Here is a 13,673-nt window from a genome sequence, read left to right on the forward strand (position 1 = left end):
TGAACATGCTGGGAACACTAGAACCACGCCTGAAGCCCCGGTGGCATGAGTATGTGGATGCCATGACACACGCATATAACTGCTCGCGACATGACTCTACTGGATACAGCCCCTACTACCTCATGTTCGGCAGACATCCAAGGCTCCCAGTGGACCTCATTTTCGGGTCCCCCAAAACGGACCAGCCGGGTGGATACAGTGAATACGTACAGACCCTGTATGACTCTCTGATGCAGGCCTATGCCCTGGCTAATCAGACATCTCAGCTGGCAAAAGGGCAACAGAAAAAGTATTATGACAAAAGAGCTAAGAGTGAAGACTTCAGTCCAGGAGATAGAGTCTTAGTCAAGGTCTGTCATGTGGAGGGGAAGCAGAAGTTGAGAGATCGATGGGAGGCAGGGCCATATGTTGTGGTCAGGAAGCAACCAGGTTTACCTGTGTACGTGGTGCGGCCAGAGGATGGAGGATCAGAGAGAGTGGTTCATAGAAACCTCTTGACGCAGTGTATGTTTCTTCCAGTGGATCGAGATGAAGGAGAGATCGTAAAAGATGGAGAGTCAGAGGATGAGATACATGGGGCAGGCATTGAATGGGAAAGCGAAGAGGGAACAGAGAGTGATGGTTCAGAGGAGGCTCTGGACAGAGCCCTGGTTAGAGCGGCTAATAAAGAGGGGAAGCAAATAAACACAGAGGGGGCTGACATGTGGACAGAAGAAACAGGAGACAGAGAGAGAGTGCTTATGACTGGTAGTGGGGCCACCTCCACTCGAGGGCCCATCCCTCCAAGGAGAAACCCAAAAAGAAACCGGCATCCCCCGATTAAACTTCAAATCCCAAGTTGTGAAGCTGGAGAGTGACCTCCAAAAGATAGAAAGGGGGAGAAAGGTGTGGCTAAGGGCTAAAAATAAGAGCAGCAGCAGGACATTCTCAGAGCCATACTGCATGCACCCCGATAACAGTTAGCTACCCCGCACACACAATCTACACACACTGTGTACTATACATTTACTTTTGGTTAATTTGATGGCTGGGACGCATCACTTAAAGAAGGGGTGGATGTAGGGCAGTGTTATGTGTTGTCCACAAGATGTCGCTATGACACTGTTGTGTTACGCCAGATTCAAGTATTTTTAGCACTGTTTTGAGCTTCTTGATGTACCATAGTGTTGATAGGCGTGTAGTGCGCCATCTTTTCTTCAGTTCATGTTATCAACACTATAGGTAAGACGTGTTAATAGTAGCGGAAATTTCAATTTAAAGTGTCTTTGTTGTTGTCACTCTAAAGTTCTGTCTATTGAGACATTTTATGTTCTAAACTGCTAGAGACCTAAAAGCAGAGTAATATGGAGGGTTAAAATGTTTTTTTTTGTTTTCTCTTTTGAGTGTGGTTAATACGGGGTGGCTGATGCAAAGCTATACATGGTTATATAAGCGGCGAGAGATTGTTATTAAAATGAAGGTGCATTGGAATGTACTTTATTAGATAAACCTTAAGTGAGTTCATGTTATCAACACTATAGATGCCGTGCTGTGGAATAAACGGTCAAGCCACGATTGGAAACGCCTCTGTGTCGCGTCTCTTCTCTACCACCACTCACGAACGCACACACAACACAACGCAGAGCAGCAGCGGCGGTGCTAGAGGCCAGCAAGCACGCAGAGAGCGAGAGGGTTACATAAACATAGACCACAACACCTCAGAAAACTGGTGAGTCTCAAACCTTAGATGAAACCAAGGGGCAATTAATCTTCTGGTCTCTCTCGTGAAACCAACACGGAAGTGACTAAAACTGCAATTCATCGACTGGCCGCTAGAGACTGGCTCGAAAACAGAGCGGAATCTCATTGAGCCCCATGTTAAAATGGCCAATTTTACAGCACACACAAAAAAACATGCTTACAGCCTGGTACACAAAAATATTTTGGTCTATATAGGTCATTTTGCCCTTCATGACAACTGCGAGGGGGGTGAATTTTTTATAACTCATCCATTTAGATTATATTAAGCCTTAAAATTCTGCATAATTAAGGGCGTGTAAACCGCTGTAAACGTTTAAATGTCAACCGCCAATACGTCGAGCTTGGCGGGCGTGGTTTGTTTTTGCCTCTTTGCCCATGTTCGATTATCCGGGAGTGACGCGCGATGCCAAGATGGCGACGACCGGCTCCGCCTACTTTAGGCTTCACTTTTTTTGTATAACATCCACATAGCAATAGAAACAAGAAACATCAGATTACATATCATGCTAGGGGAAGATACAAACAATATTATTGGAATACTTCAAGAAGTGCACAAGCTCGTACAATTCTTATTGACTTTGGATTCTTTGAGGGCATTATGGATTCACAATAATGTTTTACTTCATTTTCAAATACTAAAAAATATGGTTACTTTTCTAAATATTTACATTTATGATTGTGAAATTTGGCCATTAGAACTTTAGGCTTCACTTTTACTCTTCACAAACCTACGGGTGACGTCACAGCCATATTTTATACAGTCTATGCATGAAACGCGCGTCGCCTGGACACAGCTGACCACGCCCCTTTACCTGGGGTACATTCGTAAACTGCACGTGCGGGTATTGCAATTATAAATCTATATAAATTATAAGTATTACAGGTATAAATCAATCTCTTGATTCATTAACAGGTTCTGTTTACATTCATTGTTTATTGAAATGTTCTGTGTTGTTTAAAATGTAGCACCCTAAAAAAGTAATCATGCTTTCACTACAGTAAACACTATAATTCTAGTTAAAAACATGGACTTACATCATCTTATATAACTGGTGTCCATGCTTTCATTAATGACATTTACATTAATTGTGTCATAGGTTTGCCTTGAATGATGTGTTCATTGTAATGGATTAATGACTTACTTTAGTCATCCAATAACGGAGTTACAGTATATGGTGGAAAAATTCTTCTGTGTGAGAAGAATCTTACAACATTAATATCAGGTGAAAAAATATAATCTGTCCTCAGTGCAAAGACAGACGTGTGATGGGATTGTGAATGAAATGCTCTGTTTAAACGGGCACATTTCCTTTTATTATTTTTCCCTGAGGTCTGTTTTACAGCTTGAATCCATCCTGTGGTACAGACAGCTTTCACTCTTGTTTTCATCTGCATAACCATCTTGTTTATCAACAAGACATTGGATTATTACGTTTACACATTTGTTGATATGTGAACGCGGCGTTTAATAGACAGAAAACTCACTTTAACAATCATGTACAGTATACTGTAATGTACTTACTGTACAGAAGAGATATGCAGCTTGTGTCCTTGTTAAGTGTTTGTATTAAAAGTGTACGTTTGACTTTTCTTCAGAGGATACATGTGTTAGGATGTGTAAACAGATGTTTATGTTTGTTGATGTTTATGGTATCAATGCACACACATGGTTAGTCACTGGTTCTCGTGTTGACACGTGTAATGTTCAGCTTCACACACTTCCGTTGTAAATGCATTAGTGTAAACATCATCTCTGTGTGATAAACTGAGGGTTGAACTAAAATGATGTTCTTGTTGTTCTCGACTTGATTATTGTAACTCCCTATATGTGGGTGTTTGCCAAACTGCCGTAAAACGGCTGCAACAGATTTTTGGTGCCGGCGACCCGCAAGTGCGACCACGTTTCTGTACTGGCTTCTTTAAGTTGGTCACCAATCCAAGCTAGAATAGATTTTAAACTTTTAGTTTTTGTCTATAAGGGTCTAAATGGACTAGCCCCGCCCTATCTGTCTGAGCTTCTTCAGGTTTACAAGCCACCTAGGTCTTTAAGATCTGCAGAACAAGGGGTTCTATGTGTCCCGAGGACCAGGTACAAGCGAAGGGTTGCAGTGGTTGCACCAAAGAGGTGGAACAGCCTACCATCTTATATCAGACTTGCCCCAACTTTAAGTTCTTTGAAGAGTTGCTTGAAGGTGTATGTCCTTTCTGTATCTTGTGTGAGTGTAGAGGCTTGAGTCGTGTTCTTAATCACTTTATTGTGTCCTTGTCTGTTTTTATGACTGCTAGGATTTTTGGACTGTATTATTGATTGACGGTTGTACAGCACTTTGGTACAATGCCCTGTTGTTTGAATAGTGCTTTATAAATCAATTGAAACCGAACTGAAACGGACAGCCTGTCACGTTGAGCCTCACAAGCATTAAACACAGAACACTCCTTTCAAAAAACAGACACGCTCATAAACACCTCCAGTTCTTCAGTTCCCCAAATATGAATTGTTCTAGGTTAAGTCTATCAAGTTTACAGTATGTTGATTCTCTTTCAACATCCTTCACAGATCCCAGATTCCTCTGATTCATGAGAGCAGCCGGTCAGGAGATTCTACTGCAGGTTTTTCATTCCCAAGATGCTTTAATTTACCGTCAGCTAAACACAACCCAGAGAGGCTTTGGTGATGTCCGAGTTCTCCCGTTGTAAAAACCTCTACAGTAGTTTTGCGTAAGATGACGTTTCATCTCTGTGTGTCCTTTTGGCAATTTGGAAATGTTCATTTGGACACAAACAGCAGCTCATCGCAATGAGTCAAGGAACAGAAAGGCACATTTTCTGACATTGGTTAAAGAAAAAATTCACCCTGAAATAAAATGTTGTTGTTCCAAACCCCCTTGACCTTTCCTCTCTGTATAAAAACACTTTGTCATGTGAATCTCCACTCATGTTTTTGAAACGTTGTGTTTCTCACAGCTGACTTGAGAAACGAAACCACGCTTCTGTTGTCATTTCTTTTTTCAGGTTCTACAGAAGAAGGAAGGTGAATGATTTCTTTGACCCTTTGCCTTCTGCTGTCTTGGCTCTTTCTAAGGCTGATGTTCTTTCTGCTCGAGTCTTTTGTTTCTCTCTTGTTCTTTGGCCTGAGCCGGTGCAAAACCGTTCTGCTCTTTGGATTCCTCTGAATAGTGCGGCAAACAGGTGTAGCTGGTGTTTGCCTCCTTTTCCGTCTTCTCCTCTGTCGTCTCCTCTTCATCTTGTCTTCTGTCTTCTCCCAGTGTGATGTTGCTGCTGTTACTGCTGACGACCTCGCCGGCTCTGCCCGTGTCTTCTGGGATGTTCCTGCGGAGATCTTTGCTCCTGTTGCGCTTGGCCAGTTTAGTGAGCGAGCCGAAGCGGTTGAAGATGTTTTCCTCCGAGGACGTCTGCTGTCCGCCGGCCTCGGCTTTGAGTCGGAGGTTGTTGAGTTTGGTGTCGATGCTCTCCTGAGAGGAGGTCTTGAAGCGGCCGGCGTCCAGGCTGGCGAAGACAGCTCTTTTTTCCGGCGACAGCATGTCCAGCGAGTGAGCGCGCTGCTCCAGACCCAGACGTCTGCGCTCCATGCTGCGGATGGTGGCGGCTCGCTGGAGTTTGTCGTGGATCTCGCCGCTGAGACGTCTGCGTGTCTCTCGTAACTCTGCTCGGACGTTTGCCTTCCATTCAGCTGCATGAGCCTTAAACCCCCCAACCTGTGATGAACACAATGGAAAATATCTCTTTAAATAATCATTAACACCTCACATCTTTTCAGGGTGGTCGGAAAATATGGTTTACTTCATGTTTTTACCACCTGACGTTTTTAGAGTCAAAATGATGAAAATTGGTTTAAAAGTTCATTTTTAAAGGGACACTTCACCCACTTCACTGTCATCATTTCCTCACCTTCGAGTCGTTCCAAATGTGTATAAACGTCTTTTTTCTGATGAACACAGAGAAAGATATTTGGAAGAATGCGTATAACCAGACAGATCTCAACACACATTGACTCCCATAGTAGGAAAAATACAATAGTAGTCAAAAGTGCCCCAGAACTGTTTGCTGTCCTACATTCTTCAAAATTTCTCATTTTGTATTCAACAGAACAAAAAAAATGATAAAGTATTGTTTCCTACTATGGGAGTCAATGGGGGGCAAAATCTGGCTGGTTATAAGCATTCTTCCAAATATCAGGTTTGGAACAACTCGAAGGTGAGTAAATGATGACAGTTTTAGAGTCAAAATGATGTAAATGGATTAAAACGTTCATTTTTAAAGGAAAAGTTCACCCAAAAATCATGTCGTGTCAAACCTGTATGAGTTTCTTCTGCAGAACACAGAAGAAGATATTTTGAAGAATGTTGATCATCAAACCACACTGAACTCTGTTGACTTCCATTGCAAGAACACAAAACCACTGAGACATTTCTCAAAGTATCTTCTTCTGTGTTCCACTGAAGAAAGACTTGCGACCACATAAAGGTGAATAAAAAATGCTTTTCCTTTAACAACATGACACATTTGTTTTTCAATAAAATAATGTCTTAAAAGATGTTTTAGTGTTTATTTATCCATATTCACTATTAATGTTATGATCATAAGGGTTTGTGTTTATTGTAATGCTTTGATGTAAATGTGATGTTTTGACGTTCTACCGCACAGATGATTTGACTGCGATAGATCACTTGAAGTCCTTCATTTTACCTCCTCTTTTGTTTTCTTGGACAGAACCCTGAGCCAGTCTCCTATCATGCTGAGAACGGCTGCGAAGTACGCCAGACCCACCAGAATCCAGAACCACACCAGAGGTTTGTACCATTTCATGTACTCTTTTACATGGTCCCCACCTACACAACGCGGCACAGGGTTTATTTAGTTTGATTTATTTCAACATGAAAACACACCTTTATATTCTCACATACCCGCAACATAATCTCCGATGCCGACCGTGGTCAGAGTTATAACAACAAAGTATATGGCTTCTAAAGTACTCCAGCCCTCGATGTGTTTGAAGATGAACGCCGGTATGGTGACAAACACGATACAGCCCGCCAGAATGAAGAGAATGGTGGAGGTGACGCGGATTTTCGTCTGACTGATCTGCTTGTGTTTCTGCTGCGGGGTTGAATAACAGAGCGAGGTCAGTAACGTGAAATATGGCTGTATGAAGTGATTGACTTTCGATCATCATTGACTCAAAAAGCACCTGAGAATACTCGTGAGAATCTTTAGAAACACGTGCCCCTTACCCTGAATATCTTTTCCACCTTTAAGATGCTCTTTATAAACATGGTGCCGAGCTGATCACCGATGCCAGCCAGCAGGAAGCCGAACAAAGGGATTCCAAATATGGCGTAGAGGATGCAGAAAATCTTTCCTCCCTCGGTGCTGGGAGCGATGTTTCCGTAGCCTGTCCACGTGGGTGTAGAAGACAAGAGGTGATTTAATCCTTCTCCAGAACAGCAAACACATACACAACGAGAAAAGTGTTGGCTTGCCAGACAGTAATTATACACAGACTTTCTGACAGGAGAAAACTAGAAAAACGATGGTGATGATGAATGTGGTTTTGTACCTATAGTGGTGATGACGGTCCCGGCGAAGAAGAATGCGCTACTGAGGTCCCAGTGACTGTAATTATGGGATGTGTTTCCAATGGGACTCACTCCAGCGCTGACCGCATCCACCGCATGCTGAAAGATGCAGAAACAAATCACACGGCCATTCCAAGGCAAAAGAATCCGATTTATATCGCTCCGCTGGGAAACAAGGTCGCTTTTTACAAACTACTGAGCTTCTAAATCACAGATGGCTATAAATAACTAGATGCCTCATTCAAGCGCTCCTGACACGTAGACGTGTCACTCACAGTTTGCTAGAATGCCACAACCTTACAGCCACGGCTGTGCATTTTAATTCCCGAAAAATGGGATACCCTCTCGTTGTTGTCATGTGTTAGTGTAGCAAATATAATGTTTGAGTTTACACAACGACAAATATGTCTTCGTAATCATACACGGTCTGCTTGCTCTTGAGTGTTAATGGACCGGCTTGGCAGGGTTGCCAGATATGTGAAACAAAATCCTTCATCACGAGCCTAACGTCCCTACTCCAAACAACAGAACTTAGCATTCATAAATATAAATCAAATCTTAAGATTGACAAAATCCTTCCACTCCTAGCCTGTGGATAAAACAAACCGGAGCAACGGTAACAAAGTAGTCTCGCGTAGCCAGACCTTCAGCCAACCAGTTACAAAGTAACCCAATTGCCAGGGCAAACACAAACCGGCTCGCACCGTTCCAATATGGCGGACGACCTACGTATAGGGGCCCGTAGAAACAGATGCTAATGCGGCATCTAGTTATTTATATCTATGTTCTAAACACCATTGAACCGCTGTATTTGTCAAAGTTTGGCGTATTTAATAAGCCGGCGCTGCAGTTTAAGAGGATTAATCGTGTGTTTGGTTATGTCTCTGCACAACGTCAGGAAAAGAAGTTCAGTGGAGAATTCACATTCACTTCAATACAAAGACGCTCAGTGTCTGTGTGCTCTCCATCTTTTAGTAATTAGATCTGGTTTCGTGATTTTCAGACTCGTTTGGGAATAAAGGGGACAAATGAACAAAGATGAGTAAATTCAATATATCGGTAAGCTCGGTCTCAACCTCTGTGGTGTATTTTGTTTTAATGATATTTGCCCAAATCCTGTTTTTCAATCTCGCCGTTATATTGCTTTAATTTAGTAGCAATAGAATTGGTCTTCACATGCAAACTATAACAGTAAATAAATCCCACGAGTCAGTGAAGGCAATAAAACAACCTGCTGTACTCCAGAAAGAGTCATATTTCTTCTTCTGCAAATGTCCTGATGAAGAACGTTTGAGTCAGACTCCTTTCACGGCCAACAACACCAGACGGCCGTCTCTCATGACTGACATGATCTGATTCCGGACATATGAGATGTGTCCAAGACTTTCTAAGACTCTTAACTTTAACTTAACTGAAGCAATGCAAGCTGGTGGGTTTCCCAGAGTTGTGAAGCAAAATCACAGATAGGAGCAATGAAATGAAATAGAGAGCAAATGCTTGTACATGAGTGAGAAATGTGTGCAATGTTTAATGCTAACATACACTTTTTTCTTAAGTTACATTCTACATAATGTAAAGAACATTCTGTACAAATATAACATTGATATATTTAATATTGACAGAGTAAGACCATGTCAAAGATTGAAATCGTAGTGAAATGAATAGGTGAAATCAAACTTTGATGCTCGTTATCTCAGAATTTGATTTTCCGACTTTAGCCAGGTTTTCACAGGCAGGGTCACTCACAAATAGTCAAATACTTTTGTTTATTAAAGTGTTTGCTTTGAAACTGGTTCTAGCACATATGAATGTTTGTTGTGTTGATGTCTACAGTATAACAATCCCAGCATGTGTCATGTGGCGCTCATGTGAACGTCTTCAGCAGGGTTTCACTCGCTGGGGTCTCTGCCTTCATTGGGACAGACAATACAACATTGATTTGCTTGAAACACATTCTCTGAAATAGGTCCAATTGTGTATGGAAATGGAGAATTGATTTCTTAGGCACGAGTTTCATCAGCAGATGTCAGGCAGTAAGAGTATAAAGAATAAGAAATGAAGAACAGATCTGACCGTTCACGCGTGAGTTATTGTCAGGTTTTGGAGAACGTTTCTTTTTCATAAGAAGTGCTTAAAGAGGCCTTGAAAAGTCACAATGAAGTCAGCTTTGTTGTTGATCTATACTCTCAAAACGGTTGTGTTAAAACAACATATTTCGGGTTCAGTTAAGGACAACACACAACATGTCTTGTCTACATCTCTGTGTCATTTCTGGGCCAACACATTTTGTGTTACTTTTATCACGTGTTGTCACTTTCATTTATTTGACACGACATCAACACAAAATGTGTTAAATAGGAGAACACAAGCAACATGTTAATATTTAACACATCCTTTTTAAGAGTGTACCTCATCAAACTACCCAGCTTACTGTATATAAGATGTTGTGCTACATTACCGTTAAGTTACAAAAACATTTGCTTGTTACGTTTTATATCTTTTATATACGTTTATAATAATAATGACATAGTGTGTTGATCAAATGCTCTTTTAACATTACTGCAAGAAAATTTTGAATAAGCCAAAGTTCTGAGAACATTCCCCATTAGCTGTTTATATACAGTACTGTAAGTATATGTATATATATTATGAGTTGTTGGTTTACCAAAATGGTTTTGTTTAAGCCCTAATTTATGCATTTTTGTTCCTTTGTTCAGGATGATGACTAAATGCTAATCTCTGAATGTTTGGCTTTCTTGTAGCTGGACGTGAAGAGTGAGGTGATAGCAAACTCAAGGTCAGGGATTCGATGGCCGGGGAATGGAGGTCTTAATAAACAGTTTAGTCACATACTGAATGTAAGTCCCTTCCAAATGTATAAATGAAGAAAACACGCAAAGCAATGAGATGATGTGACGGCAAGCTTCTGTTTAAAACATTTAGCATCACACGGTGTGTACTGCTGGTTTTTAAATAGTAAACAGGATTCAGTTTACAATCCACAATGAGTAGTATCCTAATGCATTTCAAACATGTAGTTCTTGATCTCTGTTTATAAGTGACCATCTGCTTCACTGTTTTCAGAGATCCCTGGACATTTACATCATTTGCATGACGCCGCCTCACTGTCTGCTAGCTACGGTCGGTCTTGATCAATCTTTTTGAGACATAAAGTTCACTGTAAAACTTTGCTGTAATTTCGAAATTCTCTGTTTATTTCAGAAGAACCGTCTGAGACTGAGTGAATACTGTATATCTGTACCTTAATAAGATCCTCCAGCTCTGCCGGGGAGACGCAGGGGTTCCTCTGTAGAAACGAGGCTTTCTCTTGCGTGATGTTGTCTTTCTGGTTACTCTCGAAGGGTTGCTCCAGCGCACAGAAGGCCAGACCGCCGCACACCAGATAGACCACCACCACCACGAACACAGCCAGGACCGTTTTCCATTTCATGACGGTGTGTGGAGCCGATCCGTCCGCTCCGGAGTCTATTCCTGCGACCACGCTGACCGATCGAGAGGTGATGGAGAGACGTGGCAGAAGACAGTGACCGTTCACGGACGTGTCGCAGCCCATCGGGTTCTGTATGGCGGCCACGCTGGCCTGAACCAGACTGGCCTGAACCCCACCGGCCTGGACCTTCTTTGGTGGGATTATGTTCGTCTGAACAGCCACTGGAGAAAAAGAGAGAGAGCGGATGAGAATGATGCTAAAAAAGAAAGGGTTGTTCACGTCGATGCCATGAGAGAACCTTTTTTTATGCTGCCACAAAGAAGCGTTCGGTCAGATGTTCTTGAAAGCACCATTTCGTAGTCGACCTTTCGTGCAACTGAATTTTAAAGGTCCAGCTTGAGAAAGACTGTTTGTTTTTGAGAGTATACTCTCCCACGTGACCCGATCTTAGACACAATTACATCCTTTTTACCATGTGCTTATAGAAAATGAAATAGATCAGAAGGAGAACCCGAGTTCACGGAGGTGCAGGAAACATGAACCGTGTGAAAGCTGTTATAATGCAGGCCATTAGTGGCTATAGATCTTTCAGGAGAAGATGTACGGTAATGTAATTGTGTGGTTGAGCAATAGTGATTCCTGTTTCAGGTCATGATTTTCATCAGATTTCATCTGCTTCACTCTTTCACTCATTACAGTCACACAATATGAAACACACTGTAAATGGAAAATACAATTCTGACAAAATTCCAAATGAAATCATCAGCATGGCGCTTTCACAAAACACTGAAAAATCATAATATCTGAGTGTTTTGCTCGAAATAACAGTGACTAAACTGATGATCCGTGATATCTCGACTCTTGGAATAGTCCAAACAACATCTTTTTCAATATCTCAAACTTTCACACCCCACTTCTTCTGTGTGCAACATTGAAATACTTGTTTTGTTTATGATATAGCGATGGCTAATGATTCTAAACGGGGGTGAATGTGATCAATGGCACGGTGAGACTGAATCTGTCTAATAGACGTTTGAAGGGCGTTCAAGAGACGCTACTGGTACATTCATTGACAAATGGATTGTATAATTTGATTTCGAGAGCTTATAGTGTCTGTTGAGAGTGGGGCTAAGGAGGCGTCTGTGTTTGGAAACATTCATATATTCACACCAGAGCAGCTGGGTGCAATCAGCTCTGTTTAAAGAGAGACCCCCGCTGGCTTTGTGGGGGCCAGTGGGCGGGGCCTGTCTGACAGAATGATGTAATCCTGAGACCACCCCGTTATTTATGCAAACTCCACCCTTGACCGTGTTTCATTGGCTTTATAAACAATGAGCAGACAAGGTATTTTGGGTCTTCTTGTTTAATGAACTAAACATGTTTGCTCCTTATAATGTCAGCATCTGTTGTCAAGTGAGCAGATGTGAATCTGGGTGTGTGTAGAATTCTACAGCATGACATGGCCCAACGATCAATACATACAATTGGACAAACATAAATATAGACTTTGAGTGACTCAAGGATGGCCGGAGAGCTGACATCACCACCTCTGCAGAGATTTAAACACTCAATAAAGTCGCTAACAATTATTTAAGAATGACTCCCATGAGCATTTAACCAGAGCAATTCTGAAGCATTTATACAACCATTGTATTGTTTTGTTTGATGTGCAAATTACAATCATGACAACATGATTACACCTATAGACTCACAGGATTGAGTACAGTATGTGAAATGTGACTATAACGGCTTTCCGAGTTTATATTCTTTGACTGTATAGGCTATCATTTCTGTCATTTTTCTTTTTTATTCCAAATGTTACCTACAAACCGAATTCATGCCTTATGACTAAACCCTTGCTTTAAATATTTAAAAACACACAATGCAGGTGCATTGCATGAACATATGACGACAGCAATTACGCATTACACTAATGTCAACTTGAAATAATGGATTATTCTCTCCATCATCAAATTAGTTTTTAGATAAATGCACAACTTTTAAAATAACAAAAACAGTCATATTTAACTAACCTTGTTCCGGGTCCCAATTCACTTGCTTCCTTGGGTTTTCTAACGGGAATTTCATGATGCACACCTCGCCCAGCGCGGGTTTCCGACACTAATATGACAGTAAAGCTATCCAGAGAATATTCACACAAACCAACGACACTAGATGAGTCTACATTATCGCGTATGATGTTGGTTGTGCGATGCTGACAAAAAAGTGCGAAGTGTGACGGCGAAGCCCAAGAGCGCGTTGTGTGCAGTGGTACCCTAATGATGAGAGATCACGCCTCACTCCTCCATCCAGCCCATCGATATAACACCACCCAGCCCATCACACACACTCATGACTTTACACCGAACATATAAACCCCAAAAGAACAGAAAAATTCGTGTCATTAAACGGAGAATCTAGTGCGTGTCAGCATCGCTCGTAAGTCAGATGCGTCTTTCCTTTGTTTCAGGATCACAGCCTTTGTTTCGTGCTTCCTTCACGCATTTAGTCGTAAACGAGGTTTTCAGTCATTTCGTGGTCGTCGTTATCAGTGAAATATGATGGTGTTGTATATTGAGAGGTTTGTAGAGAGTTTTACTCACTGATCGTCGGGTTTGTCCGTGTTAGAGAAGCGGCTGCCACACGGAGAACAGGTGCATGGAGAGGGTGGGCGCATTCACAGCAGAGCGCAAATATACATTGTTCATTCCAAATGTATTCTCTTATCATCTTAAATGAACGAATTTAATTGCTACATTTCATGTTTAGCATTACATTTAATATTATATTAGAATAGGCTTGGCGATTTGTTGTTCGATGCTATGAATATTTGACTTTAAGTTTGAAATGATTATAAATTCACATATAGTGAAACAACAGTGTGT

General features: G+C 41.5%; 1 protein-coding gene and 1 long non-coding RNA gene across 9 annotated transcripts; one reads left to right on the forward strand and one right to left on the reverse strand.

The window, feature by feature from the left end:
* Window positions 1-1,078: 1,078 nt before the first annotated feature.
* On the forward strand, window positions 1,079-10,675 carry LOC130560850 (uncharacterized). Of its 7 annotated transcripts, XR_008963758.1 has the most exons (9): window positions 1,096-1,708; window positions 6,472-6,551; window positions 6,732-6,883; window positions 7,018-7,181; window positions 7,325-7,514; window positions 8,341-8,396; window positions 10,100-10,195; window positions 10,422-10,478; window positions 10,560-10,675. It is a non-coding gene; the product is annotated as an uncharacterized LOC130560850 (long non-coding RNA). The 7 variants fall into 7 exon arrangements; XR_008963755.1 differs by adding an exon at window positions 6,077-6,225 and having other exon boundaries at window positions 1,079-1,708; window positions 7,325-10,195; XR_008963756.1 differs by having other exon boundaries at window positions 1,080-1,708; window positions 8,341-10,195.
* kcnk10b (potassium channel, subfamily K, member 10b) lies at window positions 1,717-13,645 on the reverse strand. Of its 2 annotated transcripts, none has more exons than XM_057344876.1 (7): window positions 13,392-13,645; window positions 10,600-11,009; window positions 7,319-7,436; window positions 6,993-7,153; window positions 6,666-6,858; window positions 6,448-6,590; window positions 1,717-5,456 (listed from the first exon to the last, which is right to left on the reverse strand). In XM_057344876.1, exons 1-7 carry the CDS (start codon window positions 13,516-13,518, stop codon window positions 4,818-4,820), a joined length of 1,791 nt encoding a protein of 596 aa, XP_057200859.1. In that variant the 5' UTR covers window positions 13,519-13,645; the 3' UTR covers window positions 1,717-4,817. The 2 variants fall into 2 exon arrangements, with proteins under 2 accessions (XP_057200859.1, XP_057200860.1); XM_057344877.1 differs by lacking the exon at window positions 13,392-13,645 and adding an exon at window positions 12,822-13,378.
* Window positions 13,646-13,673: the final 28 nt, after the last annotated feature.

This window comes from Triplophysa rosa, linkage group LG10 (genome assembly GCF_024868665.1).
Source record: "Triplophysa rosa linkage group LG10, Trosa_1v2, whole genome shotgun sequence".
Taxonomy (NCBI): Eukaryota; Metazoa; Chordata; class Actinopteri; order Cypriniformes; family Nemacheilidae; genus Triplophysa; species Triplophysa rosa.

What these genes read in the sequence shown, in the direction of transcription:
- kcnk10b (XM_057344876.1), bottom strand. Translation starts at nt 13,518, where the DNA reads ATGATAAGAGAATACATTTGGAATGAACAATGTATATTTGCGCTCTGC. An exon ending in ACGGACAAACCCGACGATCA is followed by an intron (nt 11,010 to 13,391) that starts GTGAGTAAAACT and finishes CTTTTTCTCCAG; the next exon opens with TGGCTGTTCAGACGAACATA. An exon ending in AGGTGGAAAAGATATTCAGG is followed by an intron (nt 6,859 to 6,992) that starts GTAAGGGGCACG and finishes TCAACCCCGCAG; the next exon opens with CAGAAACACAAGCAGATCAG.